The sequence below is a fragment of the Leptosomus discolor genome, chromosome 2 (assembly GCF_034619465.1).
Source record: "Leptosomus discolor isolate bLepDis1 chromosome 2, bLepDis1.hap2, whole genome shotgun sequence".
NCBI classification, from domain to species: domain Eukaryota; kingdom Metazoa; phylum Chordata; class Aves; order Leptosomiformes; family Leptosomidae; genus Leptosomus; species Leptosomus discolor.
Window position 1 is genome coordinate 93572518 of NC_141392.1, and position 10674 is coordinate 93583191.

General features: G+C 45.8%; 1 protein-coding gene across 5 annotated transcripts in view; it reads right to left on the reverse strand.

Annotated features, from left to right (window-relative positions):
- The window catches only part of KCNQ5 (potassium voltage-gated channel subfamily Q member 5), a 297146-nt gene extending 287138 nt beyond the window's left edge, over window positions 1-10008 (reverse strand). For 4 of the 5 annotated variants that reach the window (XM_086461471.1, XM_086461470.1, XM_086461472.1 and 1 more), the window contains exon 1: window positions 9650-10005. In XM_086461471.1, coding sequence (XP_086317597.1) covers window positions 9650-10005 — 356 coding nt within the window. Of the gene's footprint in view, window positions 1-9649 lie in introns of all 5 variants that reach the window. The other variant, XM_086461473.1, reaches the window with a different exon arrangement.
- Between the last annotated feature and the right edge of the window lie 666 nt (window positions 10009-10674).

The following is a 10674-nucleotide window of genomic DNA, read 5'->3' on the forward strand; positions in this document are numbered from 1 at the left end:
TCTTTCCTCCCCATTGCACAGATACCTGCAAGTAGCTCGTTCACATGCTGCTTTACATTTCCTGCCACCAATACGCATCCTTTCACAGCAAGCAGCAAAGAGCTAGACTGTGCTCCTTCCTGTGGCAATGGTTCATCTGAGGCGCGTGAAGAAACCTGACTCTACAGGAAAGTATCAGCTGCACCAAGACAAGAGCAGAAAGAGATTTCTTTCCTCCTAATGATTTTAGAGCCTACTTCTAACCTCAGTCAGCATAATTTTTCTTGGATGTAAAAGAGTTTTTCAAGCTGATGAGTTCGCTTTGTGATTTTCTGGCAACACAGCAATGCCTCTTCTCCAGTACTGGGCCACCTGAAGGGAAGAGGATATTACCTGCTCAGCAGCCTCGGCTGCAGTGTGGACATCATTCCAGCCTCACCTCACACTCTCCAACTACGTGGCAGTTTTGCCATTGAAAGGATGCAGTTACTGATACACACATGTCTCCTGGGGAGATGGACCTACATTTCCAAATTCACTGCCAAGGATCAGCGGCCCTCCACACTCACTATCAGAAATGCATCCAAAACAGAATTTCATTTTCATTTTCCCACAAAAGGCCCTCGCGTATGCCAGGATCCTTACGCTTATTTAGAAAGGCCCCACTTTCTAAAGTGCACTCCTGCCACAAGAGCTTGGAAGAGAAAGATTTGTGCATTTGCTTCTAATGGGTAATTCTTAGATATCATGTTTATGGATGACTTTAGGGCATACAAAGCAATTAAATTTAATGCCCTAGGAGAAGTGAGATGCTATTTCTGACTGAATGACCTCAAAAGGCTGTGTGCAAACACTCTCATCTATGACACTAGTGAACTACGGAGGCATCTGAATGTGTTCAGTAGCATTTTTTTTTCTCTTAAAGCAGAAAGTTTTTACTCTCTCAGTTTGGTCATATTTGACTCCTGGCACCAGTCTGTTGCTAACATGTGGTATCAGGTATGACTACAATAAAATAATTAAAACTCTACTGAAATCTTGAAAGGCGTAATATGTTTGCTTTGTTGAACTAGGGAGTCTCAAAGCAAAAAGAAAGCCAAGACAAACAGGAATATATTGCTTAAATCAAGAAGTGGGCAGGTACAGAACTTCCTTTCTTCATTATTTCTAATCAGTTTAAGAGCATGATTCATTTGTTAAACTTCATTCTACACAAGCGGGGAGAAAAAATTGAATTACCCACTGAATGCACAATAGAATAATGAAAGGAAGCTGTAGGTACTCCGTGCCTTTGAAAATCATTCACTCTTCATGAAAATCCTTACATACGTATTTATGCCCACCTCTGTTAAGTAAAATACACACATTTGTGTTTGAAGCTTTTGCTGGGTGAAGGCCAGAGAAATTCAGATATGTCTAGCTGAAGGACTGTGTCCACCTCTGAATCACTGGACCAGACTGTATATATTAAGAAGTGATCACAGAGTCTTTCAAGTAGAAGACACTATCTGAGACTTCACTTCAGTGCCCAAAATGATGAACATTTAGCTGAGCTTCCTGTAACGCAATTACACTGCAACTCAGACAGGTATCAGAAGATAAATCTAATGCTCAACAGAAAATTGAAAATATTTCTTGATTAAGTGCAGCTGACCTGTAAGACAGCCTTTGAACTTTTAATTAATATCTTTAAAGGAAGTTTAATTTGCACATGAGCACAGCAACTGCTTAAAATTATTTTGCAATTGAGAAACTATACAGCTGATTAATTTTCTACCTTAACTGACCTGTGGTGGCAATCCCTTGGGTAATCTACATCTGCTGTCTTACAGGAAATCTGTAAACCAAACTTTGAAAAAAACACCTCTCAGACAAAACAAGAAAGGAGAAAAAAAAATACAAGTTTCCCCAAACTCACTATAGTATATATAATAGATACTTAGAAGTGACTCTCAATACACCAGAATTAATTAAAAAAAGCCAAGAATGCAATTAACACATGTTAATGGTTTGCAAAGGGAAAAAGCAACATTTATTGTAAGAATAAACATCTGCCTCGTTAGGAATAACGTAGCAAATGATGTCTATTATGTATACATGTTAGAGATTTCTCATTAGATAGTATTGTTTATGCTTTCTACTCCATCTTTTTTACCTGTGTGCAGAAGACTTACTTTTGCATCAATTAAAATCAGTGGCAAATTTCATTCATTTTCATCAAACATTTATGGTAATGGAAATATGAACCATATAAAAATGTTAAACACTTGGCAATTAAGTTTTACCTTTGAATTATTAAGAAACAACTTCCTTACAGCAGTGACTTTTAGTTGCAATGTCAGGAGTTTACATTGTCTAGGAATAAAAGTCTTCCTTCTATATATTTTCTCCATAAAAAGATTACTAAAATTACAAACCATGTGCTTTTACACCTTTCCACTGAAACGGCTATGAAAAAATTCACTGCATTTTTATGAGTATTGGTAAATAAATTAATGAGGTTTATTCTCACGAATAGGGAAATCACTATTAATGACTGAATGATCATTGGTATTCCATTTGGTTGCTGCCAGAAATTATTTGCAATTATTGCAAAAATATTAGTTCAATTGTATTTTCATACAATTCAGGAAGCTTAACTAAGCTACAAACAACAGCAGTAAAACAGGGGGAATAGCTATTAAAAATACAGCCAGATTTGGAGCATGGAAAGAGCATCAAGTCTGTGCAGATAGCATGACTTTTTATTTTTACTTTAAAAAGTCAAACACTGCAGAAACTTAAAAAAGTATTGGGGGAAAAAATAGCTCATTAAGCTATCATCTAGAGCCTACTCTGAAAAACTGTCACACAAATACTGTCTCACAGGCAATTAAACCCTTTCTAAAATCTTTCTTGCATCCTCTAAAACAACTACTCCTTTGCAACACCACATATTTAATGCCAAATTATGTATTCATAGATCATCCGACCCCTGGACAAAATCTGTAATTTTGGACAACTTCTTCCACTATATGAGACAACAAAAAGTTCACCAAGAGTACCCACATCATACAAGACACTCAATAAGGAAGACAAGAAATGTCACGCCCAAGACTGGCACATCAAGAAAAAGAGATCTAAGATAGGATTCTCATCTCCAAATATAACGATAATTGCATGATTTTTGCCAGAAGGGAAAAAATTACAGCAGAAAAATAATTATAAAGACACGTCTTAAGTCACTTCTTGCTTTAAGATGGAGAAAAGATAGAGAAGACCCTGCTCGCGAACATCGTACATTTATTTAAAAATTTGAAACTCAAACACTAACCTTAGATACTACCCACCTTCATATATGCAATTCCTAATCCCACTAGTGAAACAGATCTTATAACAAATAGAAGAAAGTCCACACGCATGAACTTTCCCCAATCCAGGCCTAGGTGACACTTTCTCAAAGCAAGCCTTCTGTTCTTTCTAAAAGGCTGAGGATCAGTTTTGATTTTTATGGCAAATTAGTTGTTTCCCCTGGATCACTGCTCTTAAGTCAGAAAGCAAGGCCAGTACAAATGAGAAAACTTAGCAGACCAAGCCTCAAAAAAATAAAACGTGAAATGGTATTTTACTAAGTTAAGTATACATTACATGATTAACATTCCTGATACTTACCCACTCAAAATCCTTAGGTGGGCAATAGCTCTCCAGCAAAAACAAAGTGAAAAATTGATGCTAGATGTTATTTATTGCCCATGACAGGGTTCCAGGAGAGGACTGCTGTCCATGAACAACACCAGGAAAGAGGGGGAATGAAGTGTTGTTAACCATTTTATCTTCTCTGCCAAACACAGAGGAAGTGCAAGCAGTTTTAAAGATTGCTTTATCTCCACCTCTCTGGTCAGTGTATAGTGACTGAGATAGAATCATAGAATGGTTTGGGTTGGAAGGGTCCTTAAAGATCATCTAGTTCCAACCCCCCTGCCATGGGCAGGGACACCTTCCACTAGACCAGGTTGCTCAAAGCCCCACCCAGCCTGGCCTTGAACACTTCCAGGGAGGGGGCACCCACAGCTTCTCTGGGCAACCTGTTCCAGTGTCTCACCACCCTCACAGTGAAGAACTTCTTCCTAATATCTAATCTAACTCTACACTCTTTCAGTTTAAAACTGTTAACTCTCATCCTATCACTACACTCCCTGATACAGAGTCCCTGCCCATCTTTCCTGTAGGTCCCCTTGAAGTACTAAAGGCCACTATAAGCAAATTTTGCACAAGCAAATACAGGATGTGAACATAAAACCCTATTAAATCAAATTAAGAGAAAAGCAGAGATATGCATCTGGTGAAGAATAATCCCATGCATCCATACAGGCTGGGAACCCGCTGTTTGGATGGCAGTCCCACCAAAAAGGGCCTTGGCATTCCTGTAGACACAACAGGTTGAGTAGAAGGCAACAGCATGCCCTCAACAGAAATAAGGCAAGCAGCATACAACTACATTATTTTTCTCATCTACTCAATGTGGCCTCACATTATGGCACCCAGTTGTGCTCCCCACAGCTGAACAGGGATGTGCAGAACCTGAAAGAGATGCAGGAGAGTAACCAAGATAGTCAGGGTCTCAAGCTTGTGTATTACATACAGAAGTTGAGGGAGCTGAGCTTGTTGAGTCTGGCAAGAGGGTGATCTAACAGATGACCTAGTAGCAGCCTAAAGCTACTTGAAGGGAAATTACAAGGATAAAGAAGGCAAATTCTTCTTGCTAGTGCCAGGTGACACATAAAGGGGCAATGACCATAAACTGCCACCTGGGAGGTTCATGTTGGTGCTCTTGTCCTTCCTTCCCCATACCAAAACCCCTCTGTTTTCAACAGGTGGTTGTTGCAGACCTGCAGGTTATCCAGCAAGGCGGTGGGACCTCCATCCAGTGACGTTTAAGACCTGTCTAGACAAAGCCCAGCTGACACGACTGGGAAGAGTGTGTCTTCCAAAGGTCCCTTCCAAACAACGTTTAAATGAGAAATATGCACATCTTTAGAATCACAGACTGCCTCAGATGCAGCAGACTGCTGCAGATTTATACTGAAGTGCGTCTAAATATCCACCATCATTCATTGTCACTCCCTGAAAGAAAACGCCTACTAAAGCTCGGTTATTAAATAGTTTTAAATTTGTACCTCATCAGTACCTAGTAAGATTTGCTTTGCCACATCATTTATGTTGTCAACCCTATTATTTGCTATTTGTAAATATCATGGTGTTACTTGTTTTTAAAGCATATAAAAATATTATCCTAACAACATCAGACCCTGACTCTGAAATGGTGCTTGAAAAGGTGAAAGCCATAGATCTACCCACAGAGCACCTGGAACTAGTTCACTAGATGCCTTGAGACAGATAAAATAAAGAGATGAAATCATTTCTCCTACTGTCTGATATTAGGAGAAAAAACCAAGTATTTAGGCTGTTGCACATTATTCATTTTTTAATCAGAATGTGGAACCTCCCTAATTATACAAATGGCACAGTACGAAGCAGCACTGTTACCTCACATGTGAAGACGCTGCTGCTCAATAGCCATCTGATCATTAGTAACCTATGTCCTTTCCGGCAGATCTGCAAAACTAAAACAGCTGGTTACATCTTTGATAGCATCATTACATTTTTTTTCAGAATTAATTTTTCAGCCTTTTTCCATCAATAACACAAGGGACAAGAAGATCATACAAGCTCTTAAATTGATCTAGCACTATATCTTATCTCCAGCAGTGGCCAACAGAGGATGCCCATGGAAACCTATCAATACAGGTCATGCAAAGTGATACTGCCCTTGTGCATGCATCCAGCCCTGCGATTTGCGATTCAGAAGCTTCCAGAGCAAAAGGTGGTGGCTTTGTAAAGAGAAGGACATCCTCACAACAAATGTTAAAGACTTCTACACGGAATATATTACAAAGAAACAGAAACTTTATTATGCCTGAAATAAATCCAACATGTTAAATTAGGAAACTTACGCAACTAATTATATCCTACCAGTATAAACAGTATCAAAAGAACAGTATTTTTTTCTGAAAGTCTCATGCCATCTCTTTTTCAGAATGTCAGTTAAGAATAAAAATAATACAAAATCCTGATGACAACTGAAGATGAAACCCAGAGTTAAATTTGCAACAAATCTGGAATTCCCCTTTGATCATTCTAAGGCAATGTCTATACATTTTTATCAAATGAAACAACCCAAAATAATCTAAATAAACAGCAATAGCAACCAGAGAAACAAATCCTATGACATCCCAAGACAATGCTTTTGAAAAGTTACAATGCTTTTGGAAAGTTACAATATCACAGCAGTTTAATGTAGGCGTACGCGTGTTAAATATGCACATGCTCCATGTGTAGGTGATGTGGTGTGGCATAAATATTTTACTAGCAGGAGTTTAAGTTACTGACTCATTACTCACAAATGGTATGAATGCTCTTTTCTGATTTTATAAGCGTTCATATTTTCGGTGTTCCTGAATGATAAAGAACAGAAGACTGTGGTATCTGAAAAGCAGTTTTTCAAAAACTTGCAGGAAAGATCTTAGATTTTTAACTAAGGCTTCCATGTAAAGAACTACTGAGGTGCACAAAAAGGAGCCAAGAAACATGTAATTTACGACTCTACTCCCCAGTAGAACTATCCTGAAGTCAAAGGCCTTTGCTGAAGAGCAAAGCCTTTCTCTAGTAGTAGAAGTTTCCAAAACAGCTGCCTTTCCCAGCATTTGGCAAGTTTATATTTACAAATAAACTAACCAATTGACTTCTGAATGTAGGCCACAACACTCATTCCTCAGGTGGTTGGCCTATTTTTCTCTTATTTGAAAGGGCAAAACGAAAAAAAGAAGAGCAAACTGTGCATAATTCTCAGCACTAAAGTGTTCTTCCCTATGGAAATGAAAAATAAAAATATCACTGCAGGGATGGTTTCTTATTTGTACCTGATGCTTAATTCCTCACTTCTTATTTCAAAAATGAACGGGCAAACCTAAATAAACATCTAGCTCGAAGACTTTAAACTGAAACTCGGAAGCCACCCTCGCACTACTTCAACCTGCATATCAGAATGAGCTTCATTTCAGGAGACCAATGATCTATACAGAAGGTCTCCCACCAGACAGCCCATTCCTGTAACAGAAATAGTCCAGAGCTGTAACAGGCTCCACTGCAGTCAAGAATAGCTTAGCAGAAGTAGGAGCAGATCTCTCATCCATGGACTTAGTAATGTCTTTGCAAATTTAAGCTACTTGTCTCGAGACTTTTTTTTTCAAATAGTTGGGTTTGTTTTGTTTTGCTTTGTTTTTCAGTTCAGTAAGAAAGTATGTTTTCCAAGATTGTATTTGATCAGGTGGCTGGAAAAAAATGAGCCTGAAACACCAAAAATATTATCTGAATATCTGGCAGTCATTAAATCAGAATTATATAAATACATTAAAATAATTTATAGACTGGCAATGAGGATGGCTGTCAAATTGAAATCCAATGGAACTTCAAATGCACCTTAAACATGGTAGCAGTAACAGATCCTTAAAGGTAATATTATTACTAGGTGCCTTTATATTACAGTAATGTTTCAAGCTCTTTCACACAGATCTGCTCAGATAAAAGATTTAATGTTGGCATTTACAGCTGCCAAAATTGCCATTTGCAATTAAAAATTAAAACTGGCACTCTTTCTATGCAGACAATTATCTAAACGCAGCTGGCAATCTTCCTTGTTTACAGTGCTGCTGCGTCATGACTTCACTCTGTTTGGAAATTCACTTTTTTTTATTTTTGAGGTTTAAACTCAAACTTTTTTCCAACTTGGAATTTTACTTGTTTTAATGATTTTCATCGTGATCTCAAAGAGAAAGTGCAAAACTACCATTTAAAGATTCTGTATAGCAACTTCAGGCACTGCAGGAATGTAATTCCTAGTAAATACTTTGGTGATTCTTACAACATTAATTTACATCCATCTACAGGCCGCAGGATAACACCTCCAAGAACCCAAACAGGAAAATGTACCAAATAAATGCCCTCCAAGAAAAAAGTTCAAGCTGTAATAGTTGACTTTCATAGTAAAACAGAGAGAATGGGCAGATCTTCTAAATGGACAAAAACCTTTTACTGAATAAAATGTAACATTAAGTATGCTTCTACTGCTTGTTATCTATAGCAATTTTGACCTACTAAATAAATCTATCTGCAAAGTACCTTATTAATCAGCCTGCCATGTTTTTGGCAAATTGTTTTTTCACTTATAAAAACTTTTATTAAAGTAGGATGTGGGGATTCCCCTGCTGCTGGAAGAGGAGCATTTTTTACGCTATCAAACAGCTTTTGGGGAACAGCTGCTTTTTCACCAAAGCTGCTGTAACCACTAGCTCGATTCCGACAACTCTCATGGAAATATCGTTACCTAGAGCACATCAGTTAAATCTTCTGATTTATTTATGATATATTTTCTGTAGTCAAACATAGAAATACCACACATTACATTCCCACTACAGTAATGCCCATCATCCTTCCTCTGTAATTTATCATAACGTTTTCATCTAGGACTATAACCCAGTGCACTGACTCCTTGCCAGACTGTACCGCCGGTCTTGCTCAGCCATCCAAACGGCTTTCGAGTCGGGCCTTTCCCCCGAATATTACCAAAACCCGTAAAAACAGGGGATTGCTAATAAACTAAGGAACACCACTGACCCCGGGGATACTTTAGGTAGAGTAGCCTCAGGTCCCCCTCGCACAGCTCTCGCCGGCCAGCCTCCGTAAGGAGAGCAGCACTAGTTTCGCAGCGTGGTGACAGCAGCGCTCTCCACGCAGCGATGCGACGGGACGTGTATTTTAGTCACCGGCTCCTTCAGACCGCGGGAGGCGGGAGGGGGGACCCTTGCTAGCAGGAAACGCGCGGAAACGCCGGCGGAGCGGGCTGGCGGCGCGGAGCCTCCCCGCTGCGCCTCTCCGCGGGGGCGGCCCCCGGCGCGGCGAGCGGCAGGTGGGCGCACCCGGGTGGCGGCCCCCCCGCGGCCGGCACACGCGTGGGAAGGCGGCGCGGCCCACGCCGCCCCCCGCGCTCGGAAAACAAGCGGGAGAGGCGGCAACGCGCCCTGCGGCTCCGCGGCGCTAACTTTTTCAAATCGCGCAGCGCTCGGTGGCCGCCGAAGCAAAACGCACGCCGGGGGTACCGCCGGCGTATCCACTGCGCCCCGCCGCCACGGGGAGGGGCCCGGCAGCAGCCGGCACCCCTCGCCCCGTTCAACCTCGGGGGCGGCGGAACGCCGCGCAGCCCCCCGCCCCCCCCGGCGGCCTCAGGTGCCCGGGAGGCAAGCGAGCATGTGCTCCCCGCAGTGCTCCTGCCGGCTGAGCCCGAGCCTCCCCTCCATCACCTCCCACCGAGCGCTCCGCGGGTTTTCCGTCGCCCGCGGAGCGCCGCGCCGCAGGTGGCGGTGGTGGCAGCCCCGGCCGGTGCCCTCCCGGGGCACTTTGGGCGCGACACGCGAGGGACTTGTCCTCCTCGGGAACCGGCCGCGGGGCGATGCTCGCGGAGCGGGAGGAGGGAGGGTGCGCGCCGCGGGGCGGCTCTGACCGCTTGCAGGTGCGGGCGGCGGCCCGGGGGACGCGTGGACGGGACGGGACGAGAGGGGAGCGGGTCGGTACTCACACGAAGGCGTGGTAGACGAAGGCCCAGCCGCGGGGCCGCTCCAGCACGTTGTACAGGTAGTTCTGCAGCCGGCGGTACTTGGCGTTCCTGCGGCAGCTCGGCCCGCTGCTGTACGACAGCGGCTTCCCCAGCAGGCTCATGCGGGCGCCGTGCTTCCCGCGGCGGCCCTCCCGCAGCCCGGCGGGGGCGGCCGCGCCGCCGGTGCCCAGGAGCAGCAGGCCGTCGCCGCGGGCCGCCGCGCTCGCCAGCGCCCTGCCCCGGCCCGACTCCACATCCTTCATGCCCGCCGCCGCGCCGCTCTTCACCCAGAGCCCCGCGGAGCCGCCCTCCTCCCCGCCGCCGTGGTTGCGGGGCATGGCATCACCCCGGGCGCCGGGGCGAGCGCCGGGGCCGCGGCGGAGCAGGGCGCGGGCGGCGGCGGCCAGGCACCCCGCGGCGGCGGGCCGCAGGAGGCAGTGGGGGCCGGGGGTCTCCGGGCGGCGCCCGCGGGGCGCGGGGGCGCGGGCCACTTTGGGCGCCCGGCGCGGCGGGCCGGGCTGCGGCAGCTTCGCGGGGGCCCCGGCGAGGGAGCGGGCGCCCCCCCGGGCGCGCTCTCCTCCCGGGCGGCGGCGCCCCGCCGCCGGCCCCCGCAGCGCCTCCCGGCGTGGCTCCGCGGCCCGGGACGGGGCGGCGGGCGGGCAGCTCCGCGCGGCTCCGGCGGAGAGGCCGCGGGGGCGAGGGCTCCGGGCCGCGGCTCGGCGGTGCCCTTCGCCGCCCGCTCCCTCGCTGCCTCCCGCGGCACTTGGCCCGGGCGGGCCGGGCAAGCTGTTGCTCTCGCTCCCAGCGGCGGAGAAAGTCGGCGAGAAAGGCGGGCCGGCGGGGGCAGGCAGGGGCCGCGCTGCCGGGGGCCGCGCTGCCGGGCGCCGCCGCGTCCCGGGGCGCAAGCGGCAGAGGCAGTGGCGGTGCCCGCGGCGGGGCGGGCGGCGAGCGGCTGGCGAGCGGCTGGCGGGACGCGGCGCCCGCGGGCTACGCGCGCTCCCTGGAAA